This window comes from Osmerus mordax, chromosome 3 (assembly GCF_038355195.1).
Source record: "Osmerus mordax isolate fOsmMor3 chromosome 3, fOsmMor3.pri, whole genome shotgun sequence".
In the NCBI taxonomy this organism is placed as follows: Eukaryota; Metazoa; Chordata; class Actinopteri; order Osmeriformes; family Osmeridae; genus Osmerus; species Osmerus mordax.
The window spans coordinates 7,842,308-7,855,138 of record NC_090052.1 but is presented as its reverse complement, the minus strand read 5'-3'; the positions used below and the strand labels follow the sequence as shown (position 1 = coordinate 7,855,138).

At 42.7% G+C, this 12,831-nt stretch overlaps 1 protein-coding gene and 1 long non-coding RNA gene across 2 annotated transcripts; one reads left to right on the top strand and one right to left on the bottom strand.

Moving 5' to 3' along the window:
* Positions 1 to 292: 292 nt before the first annotated feature.
* On the bottom strand, positions 293 to 819 carry LOC136941168 (uncharacterized). Its single transcript, XR_010876449.1, has 3 exons — positions 731 to 819; positions 499 to 564; positions 293 to 381 (listed from the first exon to the last, which is right to left on the bottom strand). It is a non-coding gene; the product is annotated as an uncharacterized lncRNA (long non-coding RNA).
* A 498-nt stretch (positions 820 to 1,317) lies between these two features.
* Positions 1,318 to 4,005, top strand: LOC136937068 (zinc finger protein 154). The gene is made up of 2 exons (XM_067230820.1): positions 1,318 to 1,766; positions 1,964 to 4,005. The coding sequence occupies exons 1-2, from the start codon at positions 1,559 to 1,561 to the stop codon at positions 2,962 to 2,964; spliced, it is 1,209 nt and encodes a 402-aa protein (XP_067086921.1). The 5' UTR covers positions 1,318 to 1,558; the 3' UTR covers positions 2,965 to 4,005.
* The last annotated feature ends 8,826 nt before the right edge of the window (positions 4,006 to 12,831 follow it).

Here is a 12,831-nt window from a genome sequence, read left to right as displayed (position 1 = left end):
GTAGGCTATTTGCAGATTTTGTTCCATTTTTTCTCAATGATGGTCAATTATTAGTAGTTAAAGAAGCACTATTTCGATAGTTTAGATTTATTTTCAGTATTTCAAAGTGAACCTGTAAATACTGCACATGCCTGTGTGCATGCTACATTTTGTATGTGTCTGACACCACAAAGTTCTGGAAAAGTTAAGTTATATTCTATTCTATTTACTATGGCTTTTGCAGTCACTCAATTTCAACCACAAATGTGTAATGTTAGAGAGGCAAGACACAAGGTTGACTCTCATGGCAGATTCAAGATATACATTGTTTATTTTGAAGAATTGTCACAATGACAATCACCCCTCCATATCACTCCATCTAGACCTCCATATAACTCCATCCTTCAATGAGACAGAAGCAAGAAAAACAAATATAAAAAAACATTATGGATATTTGACTTTTCCTGGCCCTTCAATATTCAAACCCCAGATTGTGAAGTCGGTAACAGCACTACTTACTAGTTGAATGGTCTCCCTTTTGTGCACAATTGTTTAGATATCCCCCTATCAAACTCCTCCACTTCACTGAAATAGTACAGACAATATTGCTTCTAGGTGAGCATAAATATCAGTTACACTAACGAAGTAGTGTACATTAATTAGCATTACTTAAGTGGTTGATAATAAAGGTATTAGTAGTAAATGATAAAGTTGTATGGCATTGTGCAGAAAATTTACATTCTCTCCTTACCTCCGATGATAAACTGGTCCAAAGACAAAGTTGAAGTTAGCTAACGCTAGCTAACGTTAACTTTATGTATACAATGTATAAAACAATTCTGGTCCAGAATTGTTTTATACATACGCGATTCACATTAGCACTAGCTACTTACACTCTGATTCTAGTTCATCTTGTTGTGAGCCGTAATCGTACAATATTCACTACTGCAGGAAAATATCTAACTATCGAGATTCTAAGTAACATGGAGACAAAACTTTTTTGGGTACTCCACGTAGATCATAAACCCTTGAATATATGAACGACTCAACTGAATCGGTTAAGAAATGTAAACGCTAAAGTGCTTTTTAACCAGAAAAGCCGCAGCTCCACCGTTCACTTGCGTTTGTTTACAGGCGAGTCATTACCTCCCCAAGATGGCGTCGAGTTGGCACGTCGCAGCAACGTTCTGACGCAGACAATGGGGAGTCTATGTATATATGTCTATGCTGTGAGCGCCCAAAAGACACTTCACGGAACTGTCTTTTGGGGTTTTGTTTCCGCCTGTTGTAAATTCTGTGCAACACAGCTATATTCCGCTCGACAACCTGCCACGGAGCAGGCTAGTTCAGCGGTACAAGTTACCTTGGTTACTTAGCTAGGAAAACATTAAACCACTGTAATTAAACGGAACTCGCGGAAACTTGCGAGATTTATTGAAATAAACGTGTATTTTCCTTAATCTACGTTTATATAATACCCCACAGGTAGCTAAACAGACCGACAAGGAAGTGCATTGAGGCTATATCACAACAAACCACCTAGAATTGTTGGTTAGCTCAACGTTACTTTATTTATCTGATGTTTGCAGCAGACAGTGTGAAAATGACAAAACTACAACTTTTGAATTCCTATCTCACTGAGCGTTTAATGGTGGCAATTGGAGAGATTCTGGAGGTTGTCGAGGAGACTGTTCTAAAATATGAGGAGGAGACTACCCGAACTCGTCAAGAAAACCAAGTGTTGAAACGACGGTTGCATGAAATTGGACTTGGAGTAGAGTGGACAGGTGAGACTGATGCACGAAATCTGAACATGGTATTAACTTTAGTTTCATTTAGACCTGTTTAATTGAAGTTCAATGGTCTTTAATGTGCTAAAATAGACACATTACCGAACCCTTTCTTGCCAAATAAACATAGAAAATGTATTTGTACAGACATTTCTATTAATTTGTATACAATCTGTGTATCGGACTGTGTCTAGGTTCCATCAGACCACTGTCATCTTCTGAGACAGTCTCTCCTGCTGGTCAGCACCAGTGGAGTTCCAACCAGGGACAAGACATAGAACCCTCATTTACTGGAGAGGACAATGCAGTCTCTGACCAGAATGAAGGCCCTACCATACCTAACCAGGGAACCACAGACTGCATCCAGTGGAAATATCTCTACAAATCAAGTTCAGAGTCCACACATAGTCCTGGTCCAGAGACAATTTCATTAGGAACATCTGTTTTGACAAATATGAAAAAGGATTTGGACTGTAATTCTTGTTTGCTATATAGTCCCTTGGACAAATGTATTGTGGATAGAATAGATGTACACTGTGGTCTTGAAGCCATCAAAGTTGAACCCCTTGACCAGAGTATTGACTCTTGTTCAGGTTCTGTTTCTGACACAGGGTTTCATGACCTGGAGACAGCTTCAGCATTGACAACACATGCTGCCTCAGTCACCAGGCCTGACCTGGAGTCAGGAAGGACAGAGGTCAGATACAGGGACTGTTATCTCGGTACTGACCCTGCATCAGCTAATGTCTCAGACCAAGAAGATATTATACAACACATAGATAATGCTGGGAAGCTAGACTGCCTGGTCACCTCTCAAAGCAAGCCACGGTCACTGAGCAATATAGGTCTCAGGTCACACCCTTGTCCACACTGTGGCAAAACCTTTAGCCATGTTTCACGACTGAAAATACACCTGCGCATTCACACTGGCGAGAAACCGTACGTATGCGCCTTGTGTGGAAAACGTTTCAACAACGACGGCACTCTGCGCAACCATCGCCGTGTCCACACAGAGTTGCGACTCTATGATTGCCCTATATGTGGAATGAGTTTTAAAGATGCTTACACATGCAGAAAGCATCAACGGGTTCATAATGGCATGCATCCTCATTCATGTAGTATTTGTGGAAAAACCTTTACTACATCTGCAATTTTGTCCAAGCACCTCAAAACTCACAATTTTAACATTGGATGAGTTATGAGTTACAATTGGTGGCTATTAGGATCGAGTTAACAAAGGTTGAGTGACTTTGTTTAATAACTTGGGGTGTGTCTGTTTATATGTGTACACATTTTTGTAGAAACATCACATTGTGTGTGGTGTTTGTATGTGGAATCGGTCTGTATACTGACCTTGGATCTTGTTTAGCAATCCATCCACATACAATCTGTGTTGGTGGTGGATATCTTGTCCAAATGTAAAACAAACCGCTTTATCCTTTGGAATCAACAATTTGCTTGCTTTTTATATCAAATTCTTTGTCAAAATCCAAGAAAATCATAACTGCAGTGAAGAGCTAAAGTTGAAACTGACTGCCAGGATTTATAAACAGGACCTAGTTGGGTGTGCTTTGCCTTCGGCAAGGGCACAACCTTTGTTCTCTCACATATATCTTATTATTGGGTGTGCTTGCCTTCGGCAAGGGCACAACCTTTGTTCTCTCACATATATATTTAGGGTTCCTCCGGTAGGAGGGAACCTATAGTTTTTGTTAGTATTCTTATTGTTATATTTCTCCGCTAAATGGCCCAATATCTCAAAAAGTCCTTGACCCGATTTTTTCAAATTTGGCCCAATGATACACCAGGTCACTCACTACTTCCAGACCGCTAATGGCCCATGTACGCCCATAGGTGGCGCTATAAGCCACGCCCAAAGTCTACGTGATTTCCCCAGCGCCCCATTATTCCAAAATGCCTGAAAATAGGTATACATGCCTTATTTCTCATGGGGAACAAAAAAGCCTCAAGAACCCATAAGGTCCGCCATGATAGATTTTGCTGTACTGTCCAAATTTGGTACAACCTTCAAAACCCTTCTCCTCATGAACCATAGGTCCAATCAACCTATTGTTACAGATTTGTAGAATACATGTCTTTCTATAGGGTGAAATTGAATAAGGAATGCAATACAAAATAGCTGAAAGAAGTGTATTTATGTAAATGTCCACATTGCCACAATATCTTTGTGTTAATAAATCAAATATAATTTTGACTGATGGTTTTTCAAACCTTTGTGCCTTCAAGATGACATCATTCTGAAGTACCATACGCAATTTCACCTTGATATGTCAAATCTATGATTGAATTTAATTGAATTGCTCCACAGCGCATGTGCTCCAAATTCTCAGACTCATCCTGCCCCTTGACACTAGGGTGACCACCTGTCGCGCTTTGCGTTGTGTCGCACAGCATTTTCACGCCTTGTCCCGCACGTCCTATATTGAAAATGCTGTGTGATACAGCTCAAAGCGGGACAGGTGGTCACCCTACTTGACACACGCGTGAGCTTGGCGAGACTCACACACATCCTTTCTGGAAATTGTGTGCTGACCAAGCCCCCACCCTCTGTTTTTAGCTCCTGTTTCATTTCGCTTCCAATCGCAGCTCGCCGTTACGAATATAAATTATTTTTTCCGCGGCCATTGTTGTTTTCAACTGAAATCGCCTGATAGTGTTGGAGGCAGCCACGTGAGGTAAGACTTTTTTTTACACATTTTAAGCTAGAATCAATGATTGGTTTCGTGAAAGTACACTACTCTTGAATTATGGTGAAGGTTTTAACACTTTTAGACCTTTAGATCGTGAGTCTGGAGTGACGGAAAACCGAACTCGAAAAGTAGCTACTGTAGCTCTAGCTTTTTTCCTCTGTGATTTTAATTAGTGAGTCATTTTGCATCTCGGCGAATTGTTCATCAAAAAGGTCGAGTAGAGCAGCCTTTAGGAGAAAAAGCAATTCCCCACAGACCTGTCGGCTCAGAATTTTGATTTGGGGCGTGAAAGTCTTTGTAATAAGCCTATGCGCCAGGGAGACCGCAAAGGCTTAGGCGGCAGCCATGTTTTAGTCGCGTCATGTTCATAAGTTCACCATTTTACAGTTAGGTCTACACGAAAAAGGTAGAGGAGGGGAGCCTTTAGGAGATGTGGGAATTGTGATTTTAGCCAGATGCGCCGATTATTTTTGTGATTTGTGGACTTGCAATTGGAGTGATACTGCGTCCCGGGGGTACATTGTTTTGACGTTAGCCTCAGAGTCAGGATCGGCTCGCCCACTGGCAGTGTGTAAACAATTTTGTATTTCACTCAATTCTACTCCAAAAACGTCAGGGAGGACTGCTTTTTGTAGACAAGGGCCTGCTAAAGATAGCCAGTATATCTGATTTTTCAAGGCGAGCCTGTTTCATTCGTCATATTCCCTGAGAAAGCGACCTACGTTAGCCAGGCTAGTTTTGCCAATTTCAGTAAGTCAGGCTATTTAAAGGTCTCTGACGGTCAGAATCACTGTTTACAGGTCGAGCTGGTATTTTGTCAGATGTGTATATATTGACCAGTTTAGAGGTAAATACTCTTGCCACCCCTGGGGCCCGTTCTCTGTACGTCGCTTATTACATCCGAGATCAAATGACACATCCAAGATGACATCATCTTACTTATCATGATCTGGCTAATTCGGTTCTTCGAACACACTTGTTGTTTATGATTAGTATAGCTGGATTGAGTTATACGTTGGTCTAAAAGGGGGTATGTATCGATAGTAGAAACCTTGATCAGCAACGCTGCTATTGGCTGCTCACATAAGTCTATGGCTGCTCACCGTGGCCAAAATGAGCGCCCTGTTTTTTCCGCAACAGAGCAACAGCTTGTTCAAAGGTTACTCTGAATTTGAAGATTTTATCAGAACGCCAGGGAACACCTCAAAGTCTGCAAAATCCAAGAAAGAGGGCTGGCAAAAAGTAGCAGACCAAATTAAATGTAGAGGAGTGACGAGTTTTATCACTTATTACAGTAAGCTAGGCCTATGTTTTTTTTTTTTTTCATACTTTCATATTTTCATTTATCATCTTTAATGTCATATGATGTGGTTTCAACAAATTTATTATGTAAATGACAAACTCACAAAAAAACGATAGGCTATCCTCTCAAAAAGTATGCTAGCATAATATTGTGCTATGCTTAAGGAGCCTATCGATCACGCAATGAGCAATTAATTCGGTTTCATGTTAAATTCTGCTAATTATTCTTGCACCTTCTGCAACAGGTTCCTGTAGTAAAAACGGACAAGACATGTCTGTGACAGACTTCCTGTATCACCTCTGCTTGTAAAGCCTCAATCTAATCGTGTTTACATAAAATAAACCTGCTCCCGAGCAGGTTTAAGCTTACGGACCTGTTGCTATGACAGCAAGTCCAGGATGAGCTTCGAAGAACCGAGCAATCCAAGATAATGACAAATCGTCAACAAATCCTGCTAACTGAGTTAGCGACGTACGGAGAACGGGCCCCTGGAATCGAACCCGTGTTTTGAGTGACTTTGCATGGGTCTCCATCAGGTCAACACATTTGGAATCAAGTTAAAGTAATGCCACTGCATTTCACAGTCAAAACTGTAGTTTATGTCAAGTGTAGATGGAAAAAGCTTTGTTTTTAACAACTGAACTGACATGGATCCTTTCTTCACTTTTACAGGTCTGGAGGGTCATGCAGAGGCCTGCTCAACAGAGGATGCTGAGATCAACACAGACCCCTTGCTGGACTACCCCTCTCTAGCTGGACAGCTTCTCTTCAGCCCTGACCCCTGGACAGCTTCATCCAGCTGGCCTGCCCTGCCTGCTTGCCCCTGCCTGCCAGCCCTCCAGAGACAGTCACCCCACAGACACAGTAGCTCTGCAGCCTGCTTTTTTGAGGACATTGATGAAAAAGGACAAACCAGCATTTTTTACTTTGATGAAAGTCTAAATTACTTAATCCTTTCCATGTCCACTACATCCCTGGGTACAGCTGAATGGGGTATAAAAAGCATTAGTATGACAACATGTGTTGTTTGACAAATATGTTTCCCCCCGCCACGATCAGAACAACTTAGGTATGCCTTTTAATGAGTTGGCAATGCTATTGAAAAGCTTTTAGTATTTTTTAGAGTGTCTTATATTTGAACTTGCCGGGCTGCCAGCAGTTTTCTTGGGCCCCCAATGGGTTCTCCTCTACCACTCCAGAAATCACTCCTGGGTGTATGGCATCTAGTGATGCAAATGTTCATGCTTTTGCTTCAAAACATAGCCTTTAGGGTTGCCATGGCTCATACGATTATACGGTCATTCATCACCTTACCATTATTTAACAGGGACACGTCGCCAGGCCGTGTGACGGTGGTAGGATAATCTATAGAGAAATGAAAGTGGAATGTAGTTTATGTACAAAGTATTAGCATATTTATAGTACAACTGTGTTACATTTTTTAATTACTGTTGGTTATTGAGATTCTTGAACAACCTACAATGGGATGTTGCTGGTTGTGGTGGAGTACGTCGTGGTGGAGTAGGTAAGGTAATCTGCACAGTTTAAGATGAGTGACATTGTGATAAAATTATGGCATTTATACTAGTACAGTCTTTGACAGAAACATTTAAAAAAAGATCCAACCTTTATGGGTCTTTTGGTTGCCCACCATGGCATGGACATTTGGAACCGGGCCTTGTATTGAGAATATATGATGTTATATTACAGCGGCTGGCCACTTGGTGTGTTTTTTTGTAGCTGTCTTGTAGACAATAACAAATGTACCTTTAATTTTCTTTTGCCTCTTCTCCATGACCCATGGCTGCTCCTCATCTAAACAGAACTCAAATGATGAAACACTTTGTTGCACAGGCCCATTATTTAATTTGTATATTATACTAAAACAAACTTAATTATTAACGTAGATGTTTTAGTGCTACACACATTTATGTACCACAAAATACAACACACGGTGGTTCTGACATACCTCCACTACTGTCCGCATATTTGTGCGGACGTTTGACTATTCTTTTTTGTGGAGCTTCGTCTTCCGTCTCAACAGTGGATTTATATTCAGCCGTCTTGCTCCACCGCATGGCTTTCTCAAAGTCTCCTACGTACGAAATGATAATAGCAAATAGGTTCAATCAAAATAAGACTAACATTTAGTCGTGAACGTTTTCAGAGATATGAATATACATTCTAGTGTTCTGTTTTGTTTGTGAGTACATTGCCTGTTATCATGTACCTGTTGTTGCAAACACCCGCACTTTCCTGGAGATCCATAATGCTGTATTGGGCATTTCATTATGTTTGGGCCTCTTGGTTGTATGGGCCGGGGGCCAATAACTGTATGTCTCCTGAAATAAAAACTAATAAACTTAATCCAAAAACAGATGTCATGCACAACTTGGAAGAATTAGTGACATGATACTCTTACAGATTTAAAGTATACGTACCCCATTGTCTTTAAATGTCCAGGATTGGGCTACAATCCCAACCAGCCCTTCCTCAGTAAACTCCACAATATTATACATCCTGTTATAAGAGGCAAGTAAATTGGTATTGCATCGGTGTAAACCAGCGGTGGGCAATTCATTTTTACAAGGGGCCACATGAGAAACCTGAAATGTGTTGGAGGGCGACATTTACATTTAGTCATTTAGCAGACGCTCTTATCCAGAGCGACTTACAGTAAGTACAACCCCCGAGGCAAGTAGGGTGAAGTGCCTTGCCCAAGGACACAACGTCAGTTGGCATGACCAGGAATCAAACTGGCAACCTTCGGATTACCAGCCCGATTCCCTCACCGCTCAGCCACCTGACATCAACAATAACTTGAATTTAATTCTGCTCACTATTCATTTTCTCCCATAGTAAAAGTATATATGTTGATTAGCTGCTACAGGTTCAGAAGAATAAGGATATTATGTAAATATATCAAATTGTGGTGTAGGTCAAATAGTAAAAGACCATAGAAGTAATAAACAGTAAAAACAAAAACAATTCCATAAGTGTTTCATTTTATTTGTAACTAGTTAATCTTCAAACAATGAAAAGTTGTTTTGCAGTATGTTAAAGATATGCAATTGATCAACTTTATACAAAAAGCAATACATGTTTTTTTCCGGTTCATTTAGTTGTTTCAGTTCAGTTCTTCTCAGTGAGAGAAGGAGGCCAGTTGTAATAACAGCTAATAACAGCTAATAACAGCTAATAACAACGCGGTGAAATAGGCACTGCAATTACACACAAAAATGTCAAAACGATGCAATAAGTGAGCACACACACCCAAAACGGCAGTGAGGTTCACGGCAATTAATCACTCTGGTCTAAGCATAGCTGGACATCAGAATCAGAATGGGATTTATTCGCCATGAAAGTTTGCACAGACAAGGAATTTGCTTTGGCAGGAAGGTGCATACAATAAACATATACCTAAAATTTAAATATGTGGACTATCTATACTAAGGGTACATAAACTAGCAGTACTAAGTGGGATTAGAATAGAATTAAATATACAATAAAATAAAATATAAGTTGCCGTAAATTACAATATAAAAATACAAAAATACAAATATTACAAAAAATACAAATGTACAAGATACCATTATTGTAATGCAGTGCAAAAAGCAGTGTGTTTTAAGCAAGAAGTCATTAGAGTCAGTGTGGTCCCTTGGCCTTGTTGAAGAGGCCAACAGCGGAAGGGAAGAAACTGTTTTTGTGGCGTGAGGTATTGGTCCTGATGGACCGCAGCCTTCTGCTGGAGGGGAGTGACTGAAACAGGGAGTGTCCAGGGTGGGAGGAGTCGGCCACAATCTTCCTCGCTCGCCTCAGGGTCCTCGAGGTGTGCAGGTCCTCGAGGGTAGGCAGATTGCAGCCAATCACCTTCTCAGCAGTGCAGATGATACGCTGCAGTCTGCTCTTGTCCTTGGCAGTGGCAGCAGCGTACCAGACGGTGATGGAGGAGGTGAGGATGGACTCAATGATGGCTGAGTAGAAGTGCACCATCATTGTCTTTGGCAGGTTGAACTTCTTCAGCTGCCGAAGGAAGTACATCCTCTGTTGTGCTTTCTTGATGAGGGAGCTGATGTTCAGTTCCCACTTGAGGTCCTGGGAGAGGATAGTGCCCAGGAAGCGGAAGGACTCCACAGTGTTGACTGGGGAGTCACACAGGGTGATGGGGGTGAGTGGGGCTGTGTTCCTCCTGAAGTCCACAACCATCTCCACTGTCTTAAGAGCATTGAGCTCTAAGTTGTTCTGGCTGCACCAGGTCACCAGGTTGGCCGCTTCCCACCTATAATCGTCTCCACCAGAGATGAGCCCAATAAGGGTGGTGTCGTCCGCAAACTTCAGGAGTTTGACGGACGGATGACTGGAGGTGCAACTGTTGGTGTACAGGGAGAAGAGCAGAGGAGAAAGGACGCAGCCCTGAGGTGATCCGGTGCTGATGGACCGGGAGTCAGAGACTTGTGTTCCCAGCTTAACGCACTGCTTTCTGTCAGACAGGAAGTCTGTGATCCACCTGCAGGTGGAATCAGGCACGTTCAGCTAGGAGAGCTTGTCCTGAAGCAGGGCAGGGATGATGGTATTGAAGGCAGAGCTGAAGTCCACAAACAGGATCCTGGCATAGGATGCTGGGGAGTCCAGGTGCTGTAGGGTGAAGTGGAGGGCCATGTTAACTGCATCGTCCACAGACCTGTTGGCTCTGTAGGCAAACTGCAGGGGGTCCAGTAGAGGGTCAGTGATGGATTTAAGGTGTGCCAGCACCAGGCGCTCGAAAGACTTCATTACCACAGAGGTCAGGGCGACGGGTCTGTAGTCATTATGTCCTGTTGGCCTTGGCTTTTTGGGCACAGGGATGATGGTGGAGGACTTGAGACAGGCTGGCACATGGCATGTCTCAAGGGAGGTGTTAAAGATGTAGGTAAACACCGGAGACAGCTGGTCAGCGCAGTGCTTGAGGGTGGCTGGAGAGACAGAGTCCGGCCCAGCTGCTTTGTGGGGATTCTGCCTCTTGAAAAGTCTGTTAACTTCCCCCTACTGAATGGAGAGAGTCGTCACTGTAGAGGGGGCGAGGTGGGAGGCCTCCTGGGTGGGAAGGGGTAGTTCAGGACTGTCCAATTGACTTTCAAATCTGCAGTAGAACTCATTCAGGTCGTTGGCCAGGCGGGAGTCGTTAGTGGAGTGGGGGGCTCTGGGCTTGTAGTTGGTAATCTGCCTAAGCCCTCTCCAGACAGAAGCAGAGTCGTTTGCAGAGAATTGGTGTTTTAGTCTCTCTGAGTACAGTCGTTTAGCCTCCCTCACCGCCTTGCTAAACCTGTTCTTCGACTCCTTGAAACTGTCTTTGTCCCCACTCCTAAACGCGGCCTCTTTCTCTGACCTCAACCTTCTGAGTTTAGCTGTAAACCAGGGTTTGTCGTTGTTGTAGCTTACCCTGGTGCGTGTTGGTATACAGCAGTCCTCACAGAAGCTGATGTATGATGTCACAGCCTCTGTGAGCTCATCCAGACTATTGGTAGCAGTCGTGAACATGTCCCAGTCAGTGCAGTCCAAGCACGCCCGCAGATCCTCCATAGCTTCACTGGTCCACTGTTTTGATGTCCTCACAGCAGGCTTACAGCGCTTTAGCTTCTGCCTGTATGCAGGAATCAGGTGGACCATGGCGTGGTCAGAGTGACCCAGTGCTGCTCGGGGGACCGCATGGTATGCTTTGCTGATTGTAGAGTAGCAGTGATCCAAGGTGTTTCCTTCTCTGGTAGGGAATTTGATGAATTGTCTATATTTTGGGAGTTCTTGAGTGAGATTGCCTTTGTTAAAGTCGCCTAGCACAATAACCAAGGAATCCGGATTTCCATGCTCCACACTCAGTATCTGGCTGGCGAGCACACGTCGAGCCTCGTTGACGCTAGCCTGCGGAGGCATGTAAACGCCAAACAGAATGAATGATGCAAACTCTCACTCATTAGGGCAACAGACAGTTGGCAGCAGCCAATCAAAGAGGAACAAATCTATTGCCATGGAGACACACCACAAAGATGGATGCTGAAACTTTTGCAGCTGTCACTGTTGTCTTGGCTTCTTCAACAATAATTTTACTTAAGTATCACTTATAACACAAAACGTAAATAATTTGCCATTTTATTACATAAATTAATTCATATTACAAATACATACATACATTCCATATTTTCTTATTTTTTTTGTTGCTTAAATGTCGTGTGTGTGTGTATATATATATCGGGTAACCTTTCAATTTAATTCATCTCAGCAAAACAGAAAAAAGGACATGGACCAGAAGATGGCTGCTCAGGAGGAAGAGGGGGTGTTACAGCCAACTACTGAGGGAGCTGGCTGACGAAGATGCTCCTGGTTACAGACAGGGGCGGATCTACCGGGGTGGCATGGGGTGGCAAATGCCACCCTAAAAATAGCCTTGCCACCCCAGCTGCCACCCCTGTTGGCAGCTTTGAAAACAAAGAAAAGTTGTGGCTCATCGGACATTTGCGAGAGCGAATTTCTAATATCCGAATGCAAGTAAATGCAGCACGAAAACGACTCCATCCACCCTCCCCACACCGCCACTGAAGTTGCTTTCAATTGAACACAAGGAAGGCGCAAACTGACCATAGAAGGCTTCAACTCAAGGAAGAAATCGTCGGCACGGACAGCAGACCACACCGGAGGAATGAGGTGTTAAGCAATTATCTATTAATGACTAAGAATAATTAAAAAAGTGCAGGGCTATACGGAGTTGCAATGTTACTTTTCCTGTTGAATTGAGGTTAATAACATTAACTCGTGAATTCTTTGGGCAACAAAGCAACAACAAAGATGACTGTAGTAAAGTTAGTTTGAAGTTCGATATTCAACAGATATTCGGACGCCCAGTATTGTGTTATTTTAACCGGTGTTTAGCACTGCTACGACCGGCCGCATAGCCAATGCTTTTGCCTACCTAAACAACGTGTACGTTTAGGGACCGTCAACAAATTACACATTTCAAAAGTCAATAGCTTTTCAACAACATGAACTAAGAGCGTCAACATAATGTTAAACTGTTGAA

Coding starts and splice junctions, on each gene's coding strand:
- LOC136937068 (XM_067230820.1), top strand. CDS start 1,559: ATGTTTGCAGCAGACAGTGTGAAAATGACAAAACTACAACTTTTGAAT. Junction 1,767..1,963: donor ACTTGGAGTAGAGTGGACAG/GTGAGACTGATG, acceptor GACTGTGTCTAG/GTTCCATCAGACCACTGTCA.